This window comes from Oncorhynchus clarkii, chromosome 2, assembly GCF_045791955.1.
Source record: "Oncorhynchus clarkii lewisi isolate Uvic-CL-2024 chromosome 2, UVic_Ocla_1.0, whole genome shotgun sequence".
Taxonomy (NCBI): domain Eukaryota; kingdom Metazoa; phylum Chordata; class Actinopteri; order Salmoniformes; family Salmonidae; genus Oncorhynchus; species Oncorhynchus clarkii.
The window spans coordinates 72005534-72028471 of record NC_092148.1 but is presented as its reverse complement, the minus strand read 5'-3'; the positions used below and the strand labels follow the sequence as shown (position 1 = coordinate 72028471).

Sequence of the window (22938 nt, the reverse complement as noted above, 5' to 3'; positions counted from 1 at the left end):
TCTGTATTATGTCATGTTTCATGTTTTGTGTGGACCCCAGGAAGAGTTGCTGCTGCTATTGCAAAAGCTAATGGGGATCCTAATAAAATACCAAAATACCAATACCAGAGCATCCCTCCACATAAATCCATATAAATTGACGTTTTAAAACTGCCACCCTGTGGCTAAATGTTCACACTACACTTTCTCCATTGATTACTTACCAATTGTTCTCTTTAGATGCTTGCAGAGGGGTCAACACTTAAATTATTATCTGCGTTATACACACATTATTAACTGTGTAGGCACATCAATTATTTTGTTAATGATTTCAATTTGCAGGTGTTCGATTGCAGCCCTTATACTTGATCTGGATTAATTCATAGGCTTTCTCTGGACCTGGCCAAATGGCTGTCTGGTTTACATAGCAAGCACCAGGTTCTCTCTCTCTCAACTCTGTTTAGTAGAATCACATGGGTATCCTTTGAATTAATGCTGGATGAAAGCTCACAGAACCACACTCAATGAACAACTCTAACCAGACCCCCATTTCTTTACACACAACCACATATCTTTAATTAAAAACAACATTACATTTATGTCCTTCTATACAATATGTACATCCCTTGAACCACGTGCAGAGCCATAATAATAATTCATTACATTATATATACATATCAAAGAATACAATGAAAACCAGCTTTTCCCAGGGAACTGGTTTTCGTTTTCAAGTCTAAGACCAAATTTAAGGTAAAACCTGAACACTGAAGTATTGTGCTGAGTGGAGGGCAGCTCTATCTGATCCGTTTGTGTTAGGGCCCCCTAAAGTAAGCTCAGAGCACTGTACAGTCCAGTGTTGCTCTGCTCTTTTGTGATCACACTCCCTGCTTGGGTATGACAAGAAGCAGGTAGATGGAAGGAGGGAGAATGGAGAAAGATGTCGGCAAATAAAAGTAAGAGGGGGAATAATGAGGAAGCAAAAGAGGGAGTTGTTGGTTGAAGAGAGGGAGGAAAAAGAGATACAGGGCGAGTCACATCCTGGTGATGTCACTTCATATGGCTCTCTATCCAGTCTTTGAAGTTGGCCACATGTGTGTACACTGTAAACAGGTCTGGGTCACACTCTCCCTGGTCATACCCGAAACTTACCAACCCCAGCAGCCGCCACTCCCCTTTGGATGTGTCCCGCCCCTCTGGAGAGGCAAGAGAGGGGTCCTGGGGGGAGCCTGTCTGGGCAGGAAGGATCAGGATACCCCCTGTGTCTGCGGGACAGATGTTAGATGGGCTGTAGTCGGGTCGCTGGCGGCCACAGAGCATGTTGTCCGTGACGCTCACGGGCACCCCTTTACGGGCATACTGCTGCTCGCAGGGCACCACGTCGGCCAGGTGCTGCACACCCACCCTGGCCTGCTCCTCTTCCCCGATCCGGGGATCTGGCAGGGGGGCCCAGCCCGTCACCAACCCTTCTCTGGAGGTCACCTCTCCCCCCTGGATGTCAGGTAGGCAGAGGGGCAGGACCTTCTCCCCGATACGAGCCTTGTCCAGGAGCTTGATCACTGCCAGGTCTGAGTCAAGAACCAGGGGGTCATAGTTGGGGTGGATAGAGATGGAGGCCACCTGAAGGAAAAGAGGAGGGATGGGAAGAGAGACAGAAAGAAATGATTATCAGGGAGTGAGAGAAAATAGACTGGTCAGAGAAAGAAACAGTACAGGTGGGAAGGTCAGAAAGCGAAGGGGTAGTCAGAATGAAGAAGGAATTGTCAGAGATATGGAGGAGGGATGGTAAGAGAAAGAATTGAGAGAGAAATGCGGTGTCAAAAAGGAAAAGCTGTAGAGAGAAGAGAGATCCTGTGCCAAACATAACAGCAGGGTGACAGCTTGGCTGTCAGTGGAATGACGTTAGCTTTGCTTGTTACCTGGCAACTCACTCACACTCCTCAATCATGTGCACATACACTATATACAGTGCCTTGCGAAAGTATTCGGCCCCCTTGAACTTTGCGACCTTTTGCCACATTTCAGGCTTCAAACATAAAGATATAAAACTGTATTTTTTTGTGAAGAATCAACAACAAGTGGGACACAATCATGAAGTGGAACGACATTTATTGGATATTTCAAACTTTTTCAACAAATTTAAAAACTGAACAATTGGGCGTGCAAAATGATTCAGCCCCTTTACTTTCAGTGCAGCAAACTCTCTCCAGAAGTTCAGTGAGGATCTCTGAATGATCCAATGTTGACCTAAATGACTAATGATGATAAATACAATCCACCTGTGTGTAATCAAGTCTCCGTATAAATGCACCTGCACTGTGATAGTCTCAGAGGTCTGTTAAAAGCGCAGAGAGCATCATGAAGAACAAGGAACACACCAGGCAGGTCCGAGATACTGTTGTGAAGAAGTTTAAAGCTGGATTTGGATACAAAAAGATTTCCCAAGCTTTAAACATCCCAAGGAGCACTGTGCAAGCGATAATATTGAAATGGAAGGAGTATCAGACCACTGCAAATCTACCAAGACCTGGCCGTCCTTCTAAACTTTCAGCTCATACAAGGAGAAGACTGATCAGAGATGCAGCCAAGAGGACCATGATCACTCTGGATGAACTGCAGAGATTTACAGCTGAGGTGGGAGACTCTGTCCATAGGACAACAATCAGTCGTATATTGCACAAATCTGGCCTTTATGGAAGAGTGGCAAGAAGAAAGCCATTTCTTAAAGATATCCATAAAAGGTGTCGTTTAAAGTTTGCCACAAGCCACCTGGGAGACACACCAAACATGTGGAAGAAGGTGCTCTGGTCAGATGAAACCAAAATTGAACTTTTTGGCAACAATGCAAAACGTTATGTTTGGCGTAAAAGCAACACAGCTCATCACCCTGAACACACCATCCCCACTGTCAAACATGGTGGTGGCAGCATCATGGTTTGGGCCTGCTTTTCTTCAGCAGGGACAGGGAAGATGGTTAAAATTGATGGGAAGATGGATGGAGCCAAATACAGGACCATTCTGGAAGAAAACCTCATGGAGTCTGCAAAAGACCTGAGACTGGGACGGAGATTTGTCTTCCAACAAGACAATGATCCAAAACATAAAGCAAAATCTACAATGGAATGGTTCAAAAATAAACATATCCAGGTGTTAGAATGGCCAAGTCAAAGTCCAGACCTGAATCCAATCGAGAATCTGTGGAAAGAACTGAATACTGCTGTTCACAAATGCTCTCCATCCAACCTCACTGAGCTCGAGCTGTTTTGCAAGGAGGAATGGGAAAAAATGTCAGTCTCTCGATGTGCAAAACTGATAGAGACATACCCCAAGCGACTTACAGCTGTAATCGCAGTAAAAGGTGGCGCTACAAAGTATTAACTTAAGGGGGCTGAATAATTTTGCACGCCCAATTTTTCAGTTTTTGATTTGTTAAAAAAGTTTGAAATATCCAATAAATGTCGTTCCACTTCATGATTGTGTCCCACTTGTTGTTGATTCTTCACAAAAAAATACAGTTTTATATCTTTATGTTTGAAGCCTGAAATGTGGCAAAAGGTCGCAAAGTTCAAGGGGGCCGAATACTTTCGCAAGGCACTGTATACACAAAATAATGTGGGCACCCCTTCAAATTAGTGGATATGGCTATTTCAGCAACATCCGTTGTTGACAGATATAAAATTGAGCACACAGCCATGCAATTTCCATAGACAAACATTGGCAGCAGAATGGCCTTACTGAAGAGCTCAGTGACTTTCAACGTGCCACCTTCCCAACAAGTCTGTTCATCTGTTCATCATTTCTGCCCTTCTAGAACTGCCCCGGTCAACTGTAAATGCTTTTATTGTGAAGTGGAAATGTCTAGGAGCAACAACGGCTCATTCGCAAAGTGGTAGACCACACAAGCTCAAAGAACGGTACCGCCGAGTGCTGAAGCATGTAGCGGGTACAAATTTTCTGTCCTCGGTTGTAATACTTACTAACGAGTTGCAAACTGCCTCTGGAAGCAACATAAGCACAATAACTGTTTGTCGGGATCTTAGTGAAATGGGTTTCCATGGCTGAGCAGCCACACACAAGCCTAAGCTCACCATGCGTAATGCCAAGTGTCGGTTGGAGGGTTTAAAGCTCGCCGCCATTGGACTCCGGAGCAGTAGAAACACGTTCTCTGGAGTGATGAATCGCTGTTCACCATCTGGCAGTCTGACGGATATATATGAGTTTGGCGGATGCCAGGAGAACTCTACCTGCCCCAATACATAGTGCTAACTGTTAAGTTTGGTGGAGGAGGAATAATGATCTGGGGCTGTTTTTCATGGTTTGGGCTAGGCCCTTAGTTCCAGTGAAAGGAAATGCTACAGCATACAATGACATTCTTGATGATTCTGTGCTTCCAACTTAGTGGCAACATTTTGGGGAAGGCCCTTTCCTGTTTCAGCATGACAATGTCCATGTGCACAAAGTGAGGTCCTTACAGAAATGTTCCAATGTTCCAACATCTAGTGGAAAGCCTTCCCAGAAGAGAGGAGGCTGTTATAGCAGCAAAAAGGGGACCAACTCCATATTTATGCCTATGATTTTGGAATGAGATTTTCGATGAGCAGGTGTCCACATACTTTTGGTAATGTGGTGTATATTAATTGACAGCCCTTTATAAAGCGCATAATGCACCATTAGACCATATTATTTACAATATACTGCAAAATGGCAATACGCTACTGTATATGTTGGTTAGATCCAGACTAGCCATGTCGCACAACCACATTGGTGATTACTTACAGTCAAAGTAGCTCTCTGGCACTTATTCAATGATTGATTGTAAAAAAAAAACATGGGGCTGTTTTACATGGCTAGATGTAGTAGACATGATGTCATTGTTGTGAAATTATACATTTTAATTGGACACTGGTTCAAAACCACCCAGCCATTGGTATTATATAGATGTAGACCTTGAGCTTTTACCATCTCATAAGGCTTGAAAATGTACCTATAGTGTGTAAAATCATGTGTGGTGAACTGTACACCGTAGCTGTATTTCAGTCTAATCATTGCAGTGTGTGGCTAAATACAGGTGGTCTCAGCCAACCACATCATTCATCATTCCCTACTCCTCTCCAAACTCACTCTCACTGCCCACCCCCACCCACTAACCCATTTAGCCACTCTCACGCTCTACTCCCCACCCTTAAGCCCTCTCCATCCCCTCTCTTACCCTGAGATGCTGCAGGCCCTTGGTCTCCCGAAGGTCACTGCGGTAATGTTTTCCCATCACCACCTTGACCGTGGCTGCATCCAGAGGGTACAGCTTCCCCAGCTCTGTCACACAGTGGGCTGCCAACACCACACTCCGCTGATTCACCAGGGCCCCGCTACACACCAGCTGCCAGCCTGAGGCCTCATCCTGCCCCTGGGATCCAACCCCAGCACCTAATTCAGCTCCAGTCCCCTTCTTTAGTGACCCCGCAAGGCTGGCCTTCTTGCCCAGCTTGGTCCCTGCTCCGTTGGTGGGGCGTTGGTAGATGGCGGCTAGCCAGGGCCAGTGGGACTCTGCCGGGCTCTGGGGGTCAAAGGTAGGGTGCTTCCCACACACTGGGAAAAGAGAAGGATGGAGAGACAAGTGTGGAAGAGAAGAAAGTGTGGCCAGGCGTGAGAAGGGTGGGAAAGAAGTGGAAGGAAGATGTTAAACCTCAGATCTGCCAGAGTGATAAAACAACACTTGATTATGTATGGAAACCTTATTCCACATCACACCCAACCTGGAATATTACTTTTTCAATCCAATTTTCTTGATTGCTTAGTGTCTAAGTGTGGTTTGAAAGTGCAATTCTAGCATGCCTAGGTGGCAAGACAAACCTTCCCCTATATTAAGACATACATCAAGTAATGTGGCTCTGCTGCCCTCACCTGGTGAACAGGAGACATGACGCCCGCTCCACTTGCCAGTCTTGAGGCAGGTGCGGCGTGCACTGCCTGAGTGCTGGTAAAAGGGAGAGGCACACTCGTACGCTATGTGAGTGTGGAGGTGGTGGAACCCCTGGGGCAGCTGGGATAGCATTGGGGGAACTTTGGTGGGGCCGACAGACTGGAACATCTTCACAAACCCAGAGGATGAGTAGAGCTTATGCACAGGGGTCTTCCTGAGAGATGAGAGGGTTCCATTGAGATTCCTTTACAGAAACAAACTAGTGTATAATATACCTAAAGAGGCTAGCAGTATGTATAACTCCTTTTAGGTTTTTAAACGTTTAATTTATAGGCAGAGGCTGTGGATCTGTAAGTAACCGCCCCATTCCAATCCCGTCCGCCTCCCCTGGAATCCCGGAAAGATCTGTAATCACGTTCTGCGCATGTGTTTCTTTACCTCTACTTAACGCCCCCAAAAATGTGTGGTCACTCTCCCTTCACATTTCTCACTGTCAATTGTGAACGATCTTCTTAGTTATGTACAGTGTTGTTTTGAATGAATTACAGTGAGCAAATTGTAGAGCAGGTAGTGTTAACAAACTGTAGTACATCCTACCTGTCTTGTTTCAATCAATGCACATATTTTGCCTAGTGGCACACTGTTTAGTTACGCGCGCATGAGAGAAAAATGCGACCATTCGCACAATCATCCTAAAATGTCATTGGAAATGAGGTGCTGTTTTTTGTCTTAAAGTAACGTTACACTACAGTATGCTATTATATTCAGTTCTGTTATGTACAATACTATCATTATGTGATCTTGCAGATATTGATTCAACTTTGATCGAGCACCATTTGCCAGAATAGAGAGTAGGGACTGTGCCTAAAGTAGAGAATCCTGCACATGCACAGAAGCTGTGTGACCTTTAGCTGTTGGGAAGAAAGATCCAGGAAAAGTCAGATCCGCAGCCGCTTCGTAATTTATATGTGGGCTTCACATGGTAAAGTGGTTCTGTCACACACAAAAAAGAGCTAAGTCATCTGTTGTGATGTGTGCATTATTCAGGGTCATACATTGTGTTTATGGTCTCTCTCGTGTGGTGTGCCAATGATGTTGATATATGATTATGCACATATACTATAAGTTTTATGTTGGACTAGTAAGAGTGTTGGACTAGTAACCGAAAGGTTGCAAGTTCAAATCCCCGAGCTGACAAGGAACAAATCTGTTGTTCTGCCCCTGAACAGGCAGTTAACCCACTGTTCCTAGGCCGTCATTGAAAATAAGAATTTGTTCCTAACTGACTTGCCTAGTTACATAAAGGTCAAATAAATAAAAAATATGATGATTTCGATGGCAATGTGGATATACAGTATAGTGTTGGTTAATGCTTACGTCTCGAATTAAATATAGACTATATAATGTGTATTATTATGTGTGCTCTCTAACATAATATATTATACATCGTTAGACATACCTGGATGGAGCTTGTGGAGGCAGAACTCTCTGTCTGACCAGCTCTGAGACCTTGGACTCTCTGCAGGCTGCAGACAAACACACACAGGGTTCCCATTAATACCTACTGACAGGCTGGCAGCTGCTTTCATTCTCAATGTTGGGTTGATTAGAGGCTGCTAAAAATAGTGCTCAACTGGCAGGTGCTCCAGTGTGTCCCTTGTTGATAATCACAAAGTTGAGGCACACACGCTCGCATGCACTCACACACACACACATACACAAACTCGCACACACATCAGTGCCTACCTCTCACACAAAGGGGTTGAGTGCCCCCCCAGGTTCCGCCAGGCTGGCAGGTGCGTCTGGCGTCACCACTCAGAGCGTAGGAGTGATTACAAAATAAATCCACTGTCTCTGGCACCAGCCCTGGCACTACCTGCTGGTACCCATGGTAGAGCTGTGGGAGAGGGGGACAGCTCTCCTCTGGAAGGAGAGACGAAGGGAAGAGAGGGCAAAGAGAGGAGGTGCAGAATGTAAGATAGATAGGTGGAGAGCTAGCGAGAGATTGAAGAACAAAATGTAAGATGCTGAGGGTCATTATAATATCTGTTTCAATAATGCAGTGTATTAGTCTTACCACTGATGCTTTGGTTTTCTCTCTTCTCATCATCAGACTCATCATCAGTTTTTTTGTCAGAATCTTTTCCAGTATTTTCCTCTTCAAGTTTGCTTGTACTTGCCATTGTATCTTTAGTTGAGCCTATATCTTTAGTTGCTCCTATATCTTTGTGTGGCTTTTCCACCAGCCTCTCGGTTTCCTGACCTCCTGATGAATATGGGGTGAACTGTGTGTTGTTGTTTCTAGTTGGAATAAAAATCTTCACAATGTCTTTAGACATTGTTGTATTCATACCCTGCTCTATGTCATTGGTGCCAAACACATCCGTAACAGTGTACTCTACAGCAAATGTGTCTCCCCTTGGTTTTAACTCGGTGTAATCTATGGCAAATGTGTCTCCCCTAGGTTTTAACTCAGTGTAATCTATGGCAAATGTGTCTCCCCTAGGTTTTAAGTCATTAGGATCAACTATGTTTGGATCACTGCTTTTATCTACTGGATCCTCTTTCTTCTTCTCTTCCTCCTGTCCTTTATCTTCCACCACCACCACTATCTCAGGGATCTCTGTTGTCTTTCCTATCTCCCGTACCACGTCTGTGTCTCCCCCAGTATCTGGACTGCCATCTATGTCTGCGATGGTTTTCCCCACGTCATTTTCTCTCTCTCCCTCCACTGTGTTTACAATGTCATCCGTTTCTTTACTGTCCACTTTATCCTTGGTACCTCCAGAAGGTTTATCTAGCCCAGTTTCTTTTTCTTTGTCACTTGTTTTATCCTCGTTTCGTCCTGGGATGTTAACCAGAGTAATGTCAATGTTTTTGTCTTTACCATCTGTTTTACCATCCACTGTTGTGTTCCCCAGGCCTGCGTCTGGATCTTTACCATCCACTGTTGTGTTCCTCAGGCCTGCGTCTGGATCTTTACCATCCACTGTTGTGTTCCTCAGGCCTGCGTCTGGATCTTTACCATCCACTGTTGTGTTCCTCAGGCCTGCGTCTGGATCTTTACCATCCACTGTTGTGTTGCTCAGGCCTGCGTCTGGATCTTTACCATCCACTGTTGTGTTCCTCAGGCCTGCGTCTGGATCTTTACCATCCACTGTTGTGTTCCTCAGGCCTGCGTCTGGATCTTTACCATCCACTGTTGTGTTCCTCAGGCCTGCGTCTGGATCTTTACCATCCACTGTTGTGTTCCTCAGGCCTGCGTCTGGATCTTTACCATCCACTGTTGTGTTCCTCAGGCCTGCGTCTGGATCTTTACCATCCACTGTTGTGTTCCTCAGGCCTGCGTCTGGATCTTTACAAGCTACGTCCTCTTTGATACCTGTATTATAGTCTTTCTCTTTGTCTTTGGGTTTTTCAATGTCTTTGTCAGTGTCTTTCTCTTTTTCTGCATGCTTTTCTTTGTCCTTTTCTGTATCTCTTGCTTTGTCATTTCCTTTGTCTTTGCCTGGTTCAGCAAGTGTATTATTCACTGTAAAAAAAAGAGAGAAAACAAGTGAATTTCTAGATTGAAATAAGTGTTGTTATACAGTTGGCTAACCATTCTGAATGGTTGTACACATTCTACTAGTGAAATATTATCAATTGTCTGGTCATGTAGAACATAGTCATTCCTAATAATAGTAGGTCCACCTTTGATGTCTATCAAAACCTGTTCCCACTGTCTCCAAACTCTGATTCCCATCATGCCTTGCTCCCATCCTAACCTTTACCACATGTGGGGGGTGTTCTGCTCCAGGTGTTGTTGGGCAAACAGGTCCTCTGGTGCGTCCCGCTCAGCTTGTAGGGCCGGTAGCACAGGTACTGCAGGGCTATGATGATATCATTGGGCCCGTACACTAGGAAGTGGTCTCCATGCACAGGCTTGGCTGGGATGGCACATAATTTCACCATAGGCACTGCAGAGGAACACAGATAACATGTAGGATCAGTGATGCTGCGATTCAGATTGTCAGACATAATTGAATTTGCAGATGAGTTGTAAATATGTTTATTCCTTAGAGGAGCTGTTGTGTTAACATGTCTCAAATGGTATTGTATAAAACAAACCTACAGTGTCAATGTCTCTAAGGTCAATCAGGTTGGATTTTTCACCAAGCATCTAAATTGTTCGTTGTGCTGTGCCCCTCTCTCTCTGGCCTCTTACCACACTGGGGGGCAGAGGTGCTCCAGGTGCCATCCTGGAGGCAGATGGCGGTGCGGATCCCCCTCAGCTCGAACCCAGGGTCACAGCGGAATGTGACTCGCGCCCCTGAGTGATGGAATATCCCCTCTGTGGAGCCATGGACAGGTACTGGGGGCCTCCTGCACCCTACAACTGGAAGGACACAAAAACATATGTACAAAGATATTAGGAGACCTCAGAATGTAGTGCTACACACAAACACTGAAATATAAACAACCCTCCTCACACATTCTTATTTAATTGGATATCACAATTTCGTGATATCCAATTGCGATCCAATTACGATCTTGTCTCATCACTGCAACTACCGAACAGGCTCGAGAGAGACATAGGACCACACAGCTACTGCTCACATAACATAAGTGCGTTTACTGCTGTGCGGTATTAGTACAATATTATCTAGTGTTAACACACCTCCTTCTGAACAGCCACCTACAGCTTCAGGGCTCTCAGAACCCAGTTCACAGCTCACAAACCCATTCTTCCTCCTCAGCATTACTTCTTTGAGTAGCTAGAAGTTATAAATACAGCCTCCACATCTTACCGCCTTATTAATAGATCATTTCAGCAGGCTTGGTAAGAGTGAGAACAGCTCAGAAGGGAATGTTAACACATTGTCTGTAACGGAGGAATAAATAGAAAACTCCCAGTAAAAAGAAGCTTTAGTTAAACTGTTCCATTTTTCAAGGTAGTGGGTGTTTTTATGATGTGGGTTAGTAGCATGCGTCTTGGGTTAGTCGACTGGAATGGAATAGTGTGTAAATGTTCAGACAATGCCCGACTGTGAAATAGAGAACTTGATTGACACAAATAGCACACATCAACTTGTAATTCACCATTGGGTCCCTTCTCTCTGATCTGGAACCAAGCTAAATACCAATCACACACATGTCTGCACAAACACATGCACACACCTACACACACCTACACAGACTTATTATGTTCATTCTATATCACTCTGGCCTTACTGTGGCTATTGGGGCATAGCATTGCAGGACCCGCCCCATGCCTCTCTCCCTCTCTCTGGCCGTGGTCTGATAGCAGTGTAGTCCAAAACCATCAGAGGAACCCTCCCTATAATCACTGTCTCCCTGCCTTCCAGTGTTTCCACCATTCAGTTGAGCCGCACGTGGGACGGGACAGGGGAAATTCGCTTGGAATTCGCTTGGAAAAACGTGCACAACCCTATTGAGTCATTTTCTTATTGGAAAAACAGCTCAAATGTATAGGGATGTTTAATTGAGAACCAATCATGTCCTCTGTTTGCCCACACCCAAGTCCTCCCATCCCAGTGTCTGTCTGTCTGTCTGTCTGTCTGTCTGTCTGTCTGTCTGTCTGTCTCCACCACCACCACCACCACCAGTATATCTCACACTGGGCTCTCTCTACTTGGATGAGTCATAGTGCCATTATGAAGGAATGCTAACAGAGGATGTTATGATTAAAGAAGCACAATTAATTCACCACTAAGTCCTGTCAACGTCTTGGAAACTATGGTTCAATATTCTTAGTCTAAAATGAAGACTGCATCGGAGATATACAGAGAGTTAGGAAAGAATCCTTTCTTGAAATCATGTCATTCTGACAAAGGTTGTATACGACATTAGTGTTATCCTAAATCTACCTCACAAACGAGCAGTCCATCCCTCCTCACGGGAATACCAGATGGACGAGATTCCATCCCTCCTCACGGAATACCAGATGGACGAGATTCCATGATGTTGGGTAAGGAAACCTAGGCCAGGCCAGGCGGCCATAAAGAAGCAGGGTTGTGGTGGAGCTGTGGACAGAAGGAGCTCCAGCTATACAGGGCCCTGTTGGAGCCCTCTCAGGACGAGGTAGAAGGCTGCCTGGCATGGTTTGGTTGGCAGGCAGGTGACTGACCCAGATTCAGATGGGCTGAGGGAAGCTTAGCCAAGCTTAGTCTTGCTTACTTATTTTCCACTTGCCCATATCTGTCATTCTCTCTCTCACTCTCTCTTCCTCTGCCTCTCTCTATCGCTCTCATCATTCGCTCTGGGTCGATATTTCTCTCCAAGATGTTTACAATCCATACATACAGTAAACTCAGATGGTGAGCTGCAGTTTCATGAAGTCAGAATTCTGTCAGGTGGTCATAGTGGTTTATGGTCCATCTGTCGACATGGGACACAGTTTCCCCAGATGCTGATTGCACAGGGCTAGAGAGGGAGATGACATCAGGGAATAGGGAGATGACCAGTAGGAAATAGGGAGGTGACCAGTAGGGAATAGGGAGGTGACCAGTCGGGAATAGGGATGTGACCAGTAGGGGATAGGCAGATGACCAGTAGGGAATAGGGAGATGACAGCAAGGAATAGGGAGATGACCAGTATGGAATAGGGAGGTGACCAGTATGGAATAGGGAGATGACCAGTAGGGAATAGGGAGATGACCAGTAGGGAATAGGGAGGTGACCAGTAGGGAATAGGGAGATGACCAGTAGGGAATAGGGAGATGACCAGTAGGGAATAGGGAGATGACCAGTAGGGAATACAGAGATGACCAGTAGGGAATAGGGAGGTGACCAGTAGGGAATAGGGAGATGACCCGTAGGGAATAGGGAGGTGACCAGTAGGGAATAGGGAGGTGACCATTGGGAAATAGGGAGGTGACCAATAGGGAATAGGGAGAGGACCAGTAGGGAATAGGGAGGTGACCATTAGGGAATAGGGAGGTGACCCGTAGGGAATAGGGAGGTGACCAGTAGGGAATAGGGAGGTGACCAGTAGGGAATCGGGAGGTGACCATTGGAGAATAGGGAGGTGACCAGTAGGGAATAGGGAGGTGACCATTGGGGAATAGGGAGGTGACCATTGGGGAATAGGGAGATGACCATTGGGGAATAGGGAGGTGACCAGTAGGGAATAGGGAGGTGACCAGTAGGGAATGGGGAGGTGACCAGTAGGGAATGGGGAGGTGACCATTGGGGAATGGGGAGGTGACCAGTAGGTAATCGGGAGGTGACCATTAGGGAATAGGGAGGTGACCATTAGGGAATAGGGAGGTGACCCGTAGGGAATAGGGAGGTGACCAGTAGGGAATAGGGAGGTGACCAGTAGGGAATAGGGAAATGACAGCAGGGAATAGGGAGAGATCAGTGAATGTGACTTCCTCATTGTTGTAAGCACTATTTGGACTCTCTGAAGAGATTGTCATGGGAGAATTCTAACTTACAATAGAACATTCTACATGCTTGTTGTCTGAGGTCTTTGTTTTAACTGTTCTGTACAGCTGGAAGACACCAGTAACACAAGTCACATCACCTCTGTGAATAGTTTGACCCAAAGTTTAGTGTACTCACCATTCTCACACCGCTGTCCAGTGTAGCCAGCCAGACAGCCACAGTGGTAGGACTGGGACGTGTCCAGGATACAGGTTCCATCATGGAGACAGGGGGAGGAGCTGCATGCTGAAAACACAAGGAGCAGGAAGGATGCTTAGACACGTTACATGGGCTACATAACAGTAATTAAAAAATATACAAATAATTGCAGGCTTTCCTCGCTCCCACCCTTCATCTGCACTAATCAAAGGAGACCAGGAGAGGAACCATTGATCTCTCCTGAGTATTGATCTGAAATACAGTCAAAGTTTGTAGTGGATTGTTTATTTTGGGGATATGGCAAAAAATGTATGAACTGTATATAGGTGAGAAAATACTTTGGTGTTTAAATTCACGCCTACTCTCCAACACCCATCCCCAAAATGTACAGTATCCTGTGGTAAGTATTTGTGGCTTGAGTAGAGTGCTTGGAGTACTATGTTACCATGTGTGTTCATGGTGATTGGGTTTGAATGAGGAGCTGAGTGACAGGTTAAGTTGGTACTTATGTGGTTTCTCTCTTAGGCTGCCAAGCAGGGATTCCCTGGAATGAGTTTGATAAGGGTGTGCTCTGCTTAGTTATCATAACAGCCATAAGTTAACATTCAGGTTGCTACCGAAGCCCTCAAGTATTTTTCTAAACTTTCTCAACTTATGATGGGATATTTGCAAACCACAATATATTTCCAGATCTTATTCATGAATTTGCCAACTTTCGGTACAAAATCTACTCTGGGAGGTACTGTTCCTACCTGAGCTTTCTTGGAAGGTGGCGAAGAAGCCGTCAAAGTTCTTATAGCCATCGGCTACAAACAGGACGTGTAGGGAGTTGCCAGAGCTCTGGATTGGAGCAGGCCTGTTGTTCCCACAGAACCGACCAATCACACGAGAGTTGATACTGTCACCATCACGCACCTCGATGTAGTCGTAGCGACAGGAATGGTCAAACTCCAGGCTCAGCATCATAAACCTGTGGGTGGAGAGGGAGGGAGGGAGGGAGGGAGGGAGGGAGGGATGGAGGGAGCTGGTTAGAAGTATCTTGGGGAGACTGTTCTAAATGATTTTATTACTGAGTTTATTTAGTGGTATTGACAGTTTACCTCAATGTGAAGTACTAATGGGAGTATAGGGTTTGGGGGGTTGGTTTGCGACACAAATCCACATAAATTGATCTCCACACCTTGAATTAACCTGGAAATATATGTGTCTACAGCTAAAATATTGCAAGTGAAAAAAGTATGTATTTTGAGAACGTACCTATTCTCTTGCAGTGACATTTAAAAGGTGTGTATACGGAAGCCAATTGGCACGGTTTGTTTCAGCTAGTCACTTATACCATTCACTCATCCTGTCACTCCTCTGTTTATTCCAGCCAGAAAGTTTTCATTGCAGTAGCCAGGCCTGGATTTTCCATTTAAAACCAATTAAGAGGTTTCTCACGTGGTATACATAGTAAACATGATGTAAATGGTGTGTTATTGCACCTCGTTGCCCCCCTTGACTCTGAGTAGGGAGACTTCTCTTTTTTTCCTGCTAGAGCCCTTGTTTTTACTGGAGCGCTCTGAAAGGGGTCGCCTACCTGGCTTTACTGGTGCTGCCATCCTGGCTGGCACCATCTCACACCCCTGACTTTTACTACAGCCAGCAGTAGTGATTGGAACAGTTATTCCACTACTTTGCACAACTCATTTCCTTTTAAATGGAGGTGAGAATTGAATGTTTAAATTCCTCCCATTGTGGTGAAAGCGAAATCTATTACGGATATGGAATCTTTTCACGAAGGCAACACTGATGAGTACTTTTTCATACAGTCATCTTTTTTTAAGCTTCCCTCGCCTGCGAAAGAGATCAATGCTAAAAAAAACAATTGACTCAGTCGTTATAAAAAATGTATCTGCAAGGCTTTCAGCTGAGATCATGTCTAATGCTATCCAATTTGAGGCAACAAAGCTACAATTGTTACTAATGGGACAATAATGCACAAATATATAATGATCAAAAATGTAAAATATGACGATACAATTGTTAGTGACACGGGCTGCGAAAACGGAACATATTTTAGACATACATTTTACAACGACGGATGTTTGAGTTAACACATGTCCAGTTATAGAAAACATACGCTATATTAGTAGTCAAGCTTCAGTACTATTAGAAACATCTTAGGGATACTTGATGTGTTCACCCTAACTTTAACTTTAAGAGTAAATTTGCACATAACACTCAATACGGATCCCCACAGTTTTCCATCAGAGTTGTATATTTTGAACACAGTGACAAATGTATGGCATGTGTGTTTGATGCCTGTAAATATCTGATCTCATTCTTCAGAATCAGTCATCAAATCAAACATGTGTGACTGACTGTATTAACACTGGTCTGATTGTAAGTGATTGATTGTAAGTTGTTGAAGTGTCATTGATGTATGATTGCTTATTAACTCAAAATGTCACACTGCCAAGCTAAATAGTATGATTGGTGAATACACTGATGTCAACTCCCACCATGCTTCGTCAGCTTTCCCTGTGAATATAAGGTCATCCAGAGGTCTGTGTGGCTTTGGGACCTATTTTAATTGGAGTTTAAGGGAATAGGATACTTGGTGAGAGAAACATATTGGTATATCCTTTTAATGAACAAGCTTGGATTTTTGTTGGGACAGAACAGTGAGTGATGCCAGCTGGAAACAGTACAGGGAATACAGAAAACAAGGATTTGGATGGAGTGTGAGTTTACAATCTATATTGGTAGATTTAAGATCTTTGGCTCAACATATAAAGGACGATTTTACTTCATATTTTAAATCAGACTTTGTCACAATGCCAAGTTTCCCTAAGTGTTATCAAAGTCTCGGACCGGAGACCGTCGCTGGGGGCCCCGGACCGGAGACCGTCGCTGGGGGCCCCGGACTGGAGACCGTCGCTGGGGGCCCCAGACCGGAGACCGTCGCTTTGGGCCCCGGACCGGAGACAGTCGCTGGGGGCTCCGGACCGGGGACCGTCGCTGGAGACTCAGGACTGGGGACTGTCATTGTAGGCGTCGTGCCATAACTCCTCACTGGAGGCTTCGTGCCATGACTCCTCACTGGAGGCTTCCTGCCAAGAATCATCACTTGAAAGTTCTTGCCTTGGATCATCACTGGAATGGAGAGACACACAGGAGGCCTGGCTCTGGGAGCAGGCACAGGACTCACCAGGCTGGGGAGACATACAGGAGGCTTAGTTCTTGGTAGAGGCACCGGATACACTGGGCCGTGGAGGCGCACTGGCGGTCTCGAGCGCAGAGCTGGCACAACCCGTTCTTGCTGGATGCCCACTTCCACCCGGCAAATGCGGGACGCTGGCACAGAGCACGCCGGCCTGTGAATGCTCACTTGAGACACCGTGTGCATCACCCCATAGCACGGTGGGTGATCAGTCACATGCTCGCCACGGTAAGCACGGGGTCTGAATCCTGACTCTGCCACACTCCCCGTGCACCCCTCCCAAAAATTATTTTGGGGCTGCCTCTCATGCCTGCTTCGATGGTTAGCCTCCTCATATCACCACCGCTCAGCTTTAGCTGCTTCCAGTTCCTCTTTCGGATGGCAATATTCCCCAGCCTGCCTCCAGGGTCCTTTCCCGTCCAGGATTTACTCCCAAGTCCATGAATCCTGAACACGCTGCTCTTCCTTACCACGCTGCTTGGTCCGTTTGTGGTGGGAAGTTCTGACACGGCCGTTGAATGAAGAGGACCAAGGTGAAGCGTGGTGTGAGTACATGTTTTCTTTATTGGAAAAAGATGCCAAACAAAACAATAAACACTACAAAACAAACCGCGATGCTTAAGGAAAAGTGCCATAAACAAAGTCAACTTCTCACAAAGACAGGTGGGAAATAGGGCTACCTAAGTATGGTTCTCAATCAGAGACAACGATAGACAGCTGTCCCTGATTGAGAACCCTACCCGGCAGAAAACATAGAAATACAAATAATAGAACATACAGTGCCTTGCGAAAGTATTCGGCCCCCTTGAACTTTGCGACCTTTTGCCACATTTCAGGCTTCAAACATAAAGATATAAAACTGTATTTTTTTGTGAAGAATCAACAACAAGTGGGACACAATCATGAAGTGGAACGACATTTATTGGATATTTCAAACTTTTTTAACAAATCAAAAACTGAAAAATTGGGCGTGCAAAATTATTCAGCCCCGTTACTTTCAGTGCAGCAAACTCTCTCCAGAAGTTCAGTGAGGATCTCTGAATGATCCAATGTTGACCTAAATGACTAATGATGATAAATACAATCCACCTGTGTGTAATCAAGTCTCCGTATAAATGCACCTGCACTGTGATAGTCTCAGAGGTCCGTCAAAAGCGCAGAGAGCATCATGAAGAACAAGGAACACACCAGGCAGGTCCGAGATACTGTTGTGAAGAAGTTTAAAGCCGGATTTGGATACAAAAAGATTTCCCAAGCTTTAAACATCCCAAGGAGCACTGTGCAAGCGATAATATTGAAATGGAAGGAGTATCAGACCACTGCAAATCTACCAAGACCTGGCCGTCCCTCTAAACTTTCAGCTCATACAAGGAGAAGACTGATCAGAGATGCAGCCAAGAGGCCCATGATCACTCTGGATGAACTGCAGAGATCTACAGCTGAGGTGGGAGACTCTGTCCATAGGACAACAATCAGTCGTATATTGCACAAATCTGGCCTTTATGGAAGAGTGGCAAGAAGAAAGCCATTTCTTAAAGATATCCATAAAAAGTGTTGTTTAAAGTTTGCCACAAGTCACCTGGGAGACACACCAAACATGTGGAAGAAGGTGCTCTGGTCAGATGAAACCAAAATGTAACTTTTTGGCAACAATGCAAAACGTTATGTTTGGCGTAAAAGCAACACAGCTGAACACACCATCCCCACTGTCAAACATGGTGGTGGCAGCATCATGGTTTGGGCCTGCTTTTCTTCAGCAGGGACAGGGAAGATGGTTAAAATTGATGGGAAGATGGATGGAGCCAAATACAGGACCATTCTGGAAGAAAACCTGATGGAGTCTGCAAAAGACCTGAGACTGGGATGGAGATTTGTCTTCCAACAAGACAATGATCTAAAACATAAAACAAAATCTACAATGGAATGGTTCAAAAACAAACATATCCAGGTGTTAGAATGGCCAAGTCAAAGTCCAGACCTGAATCCAATCGAGAATCTGTGGAAAGAACAGAAAACTGCTGTTCACAAATGCTCTCCATCCAACCTCACTGAGCTCGAGCTGTTTTGCAAGGAGGAATGGAAAAAAATGTCAGTCTCTCAATGTGCAAAACTGATAGAGACATACCCCAAGCGACTTACAGCTGTAATCGCAGCAAAAGGTGGCGCTACAAAGTATTAACTTAAGGGGGCTGAATAATTTTGCACGCCCAATTTTTCAGTTTTTGATTTGTTAAAAAAGTTTGAAATATCCAATAAATGTCGTTCCACTTCATGATTGTGTCCCACTTGTTGCTGATTCTTCACAAAAAAATACAGTTTTATATCTTTATGTTTGAAGCCTGAAATGTGGCAAAAGGTCGCAAAGTTCAAGGGGGCCGAATACTTTCGCAAGGCACTGTAGAATACCCACCCCAAATCACACCCTGACCAAACCAAATAGAGATAAACAGGATCTCTAAGGTCAGGACGTGACAGTCTCTTAGGTCAAGGGCGGCAGGGTAGCCTAGTGGTTAGAGTGTTGGACTAGTAACCAAAAGGTTGAAAGTTTGAATCCCCTAGCTGAAAAGATACAAATCTGTTGTTCTGCCCCTGAACAACGCAGTTAACCCACTGTTCCTAGGCTGTCTTTGAAAATAAGAATTTGTTCTTAAACTGACTTTCCTAGTTAAAAAAAGAAAAAAGGGGCTTGTGCTAATTGGCCCTGGGTTTTAGTTTTCGGGAATATCTTAGGGCCTTAAAAGTATTGGCGTGCAGCGTGTGTTGCTGTGTAACTCGCTGAGTGTGTTGTTGTCCGTCATTAGTACAGCAATAAATAAGCGTGATGTAGCCAAGAGTAGTGAGTAATAAATAGAAGATGGCCCTGCCAGTAAGGTTTAGCTGGCTGATGCAAAAACTCATAACTTTCCATTAGTCCAACTATGAGCAGAGCAACATGAAACAGAGAAGAGCACTATTTCATTCATGGTTTCTGTGGCTTGTATGTCATATAATACATAAAACAGCAGTATGAGGCCCTATTTCTTCACTTGGAGATTTTTCATCAATCTCTTCCTGTCGATAGACCATGTCGTGTGACGATAGCCCAAGCGGGCCTGGAAACCTGTTTTATGTCTTTACTGTACTTGCAGACACATTTGTCATCTGATCATGGAGCTTGTCTGAGCTTGGCATGGTTGTGTAGTTTAACCTGGAACTTTATGTGTATGTGAAGAATGCTATTTTTTTTTACTAGGGATCTCTTTATTTTAACACTCAAAGCTATTACTGTATGTACTACGTATTGTGCCAACAGACTGAATGCAGCTCAATATTCAATGTGGCTTTTTTTATCATAAAAGCCCTCAAATATATGCTTGCCTGTCAAAAAGTTTTATGTATTTTGGAAAAAATACATCACATAAAAAAATACATCACATAAATGAAATGCAATTACTTTTATTCAAGACTTTGTGTGGTTCCAACCTTCGTCTAGACATTGGTTCATGAAATACCTCTCATAGAACTGTGAAAACTGAAATTAAATTAGTCTTAAATGGGTCAAGTATTAATAACTATTACAGATGGTCACCAGAGAGGCCAAAGTCTAGCCTTTTCATGTCAGAGGAAAATCTGACTAAGTGACACTGATTGTTTCACAATGCTTGACTAGCCAGAACTAGCTTTCATTTAGCAACACCAGGCTTAAATGAATTAAACCTCCTAAGGATCTGACCCTTTTTTCAATTTCGCCAAAAATGACATACCCAAATCTAACTGCCTGTAGCTCAGGACCTGAAGCAAGGATATGCATATGCTTGATACCATTTGAAAGGAAACACTTTGAAGTTTGTGGAAATGTGAAATGACTGTAGGAGAATATAACACATTAGATCTGGTAAAAGATAATACAAACAAAAAAAACATGAGTTTTCAAAATATTTTTTGTTCCATCATCTTTGAAATGCAAGAGAAAGGCCATAATATATTATTGCAGTTTTGGCGCAATTTAGATTTTGTCCACTAGATGACAGCAGTGTGGGTGCAAAGTTTCAGATTGATCCAGTAATACTGGACAATATTTTGTATCAAGTCTGCCCAAAGGTGTCGAATTGGTAAATTGATACATTTTTAAGTACTATAACTATAGAGAAAATACAAAAATGATATGGTAATATAACATTTAAATTTACACGCTCCCACGAATGTCATACTTGATGGATCATTAACTTTTACACTAACTTTCACACATCTAGATGGCTAGGCGTGATGGGTGTGGAGCCGGAGGCAGCAGGGGTTCAAATTGTAGGACCCAGATCTTACATTTGAATATACAAATGGATTTTATCAAACAAAACTGTGGTACATTTTATCAGTGGGACCCTCAGGATTCAAATCAGAGCAAGATTACTGAATGTAAGTACATTATTTACCTTCAGAGGTGAATGTACCAATTGATTAAAAAAATGTTGTTGTGCACTATCCTCAAACAATAGTATGGTATTTTTTCACTGTAATAGCTACTGTAAATTAGACAGTGCAGTTAAATTAACAAGAATTTAAGCTTTCTGCTCGTATAAGACATGTCTATGTTCTGGAAAGTTTGCTGTTACTGACAACATCATGCTAATCACATTAGCGCACATTAGCTCAACCGTCCCGGTGTGGGGACACCAATCCCGTAGAGGTTTTTAAGTTCAGTGAACTAACTCGGTCTTGAAGTTCAGAGACAACCCAGGTCAAATACATGGTTGGTCACACCCACCTGAAATCGATGGTGAATGCTCGGTCCACCTGAACAGTCCACTCACAACGAGCGTTGGTGGGGTAACTCTCCAGGACTATGTGGCCCTGACGTTTACGGATCACTCCTCCACACTCTGTAAACAGGAAAATAACCACTCAGAGCTCACACTTTACATAATTATGCAATGCAATAGGCTTTTCATTTCTTGATGTAATTGTATGTTACTGTAAAACAGCATACTAGTTGATCATTTGAATCAGAATTTGGCCAGTTTCTAGTCATTATAAGTAAATCATTGTGTTGTGTAGCTCATACAGTGCCTTCAGAAAGTATTCACACCCCGTGACTTTTTCCACATTTGTGACTCATTTCAGTGAACTATGTGTATGTCGCGCCTCACTACTTCACAGGAGAGGCATTTGAACATACACTTTTTTAGAGTATGATAGCTAAGGGTATGAAGGAAATTCTGCCGTTTGATTGCAAATACGCAGAGTGAGTTGAAAAGAGAACACAGAGAAGGCTGTTGTCTAAAACACCTGGCTCTGGATTACATCTTCAAACTAAGAGCAACCATGGCATTCGTGACAGAGAGGGAGAAGGGTCCATCCATATATACGATTCATATAGTCTAGCTAGCTACATTGTCAGATATTATACGTTTCTAATTTAGTCAGAAAGTCATTTTCATTTGAAGCTAAAAACCTACTGTTAGCTAGCTAGCTATTTGATATAGTATGTGGTTACCAGAGACGGTAATGTGAAGAATGTCACCTGCACCATGGCTAATGGCTGGCTCATTAGCTAATGTTATGTGTATGATCTGTATAGTAATATTATTTGTATCCCAGAGCCATTTGCATTGCTAGTTATTGCCTAATGTTAGCTAGCCAAAATTGAACCTGAATGGTTAGAAACCTGAAGATTCATTGAGGGTAGTAACGTTATGAGTTGGGATTATGGTTAATTATTTAGCTAGCTAGCTACATGTTTAAACAAAATACTCTACTATGCAAGTAACAATTTCACTACATTTTCTGTAACCTGTGCATGTGACAATTCAACTTAGATTTTATTTGATATAGTATGTGTTTACCAGAGACGGTAATGTGAAGAATGTGACCTGCACCAAAGTCAAATTAGGATATAACGTTAGGTCAATGAGACAGTGTCCAAGTTCTAAAATTCTCCTGAAGAAAGCCCTGCTTTTATTTCGTCACACTAAGCTATTTTCTGTAATTGGCTCGCAATTAACTTGTAAATAATGATTTTGTTGTGAGTTTATTTTTCTGTAATAATGAAGACAAATGAGCTAAAGTGAAGACGTTGTCAGCTATATGGCATGGTCATTATTGGAACTGGCTTACCAGCTAACTTAAAATTAGCTAGCTAGCTAACAAGCTAAAAACAAACCAAAACAGTGTTTAGAAAAGTTGCTTTTAGTTGCCTGGTTTGCTAGATTGACATACACTAAATACATATTTTAAACGGGTATATTTATTGGTGTTAAAATACACTACAGTA

The 22938-nt window shown here is 43.8% G+C and overlaps 1 protein-coding gene across 2 annotated transcripts in view; it reads right to left on the bottom strand.

Annotated features, from left to right (window-relative positions):
- Positions 1-528: 528 nt before the first annotated feature.
- Positions 529-22938, bottom strand: part of LOC139373271 (inactive serine protease PAMR1-like) — a 48690-nt gene continuing 26280 nt past the window's right edge. The window contains exons 4-14 of one of the 2 annotated variants that reach the window (XM_071113597.1): positions 21433-21547; positions 14239-14456; positions 13466-13573; positions 10104-10274; positions 9664-9855; positions 7974-9428; positions 7643-7819; positions 7356-7422; positions 5878-6110; positions 5186-5562; positions 529-1596 (exon numbers count right to left, since the gene is read on the bottom strand). In XM_071113597.1, coding sequence (XP_070969698.1) covers positions 1027-1596; positions 5186-5562; positions 5878-6110; positions 7356-7422; positions 7643-7819; positions 7974-9428; positions 9664-9855; positions 10104-10274; positions 13466-13573; positions 14239-14456; positions 21433-21547 — 3683 coding nt within the window. In that variant the 3' untranslated portion in view covers positions 529-1026. The remainder of the gene's footprint in view (positions 1597-5185; positions 5563-5877; positions 6111-7355; positions 7423-7642; positions 7820-7973; positions 9429-9663; positions 9856-10103; positions 10275-13465; positions 13574-14238; positions 14457-21432; positions 21548-22938) is intronic. The other variant, XM_071113607.1, reaches the window with a different exon arrangement.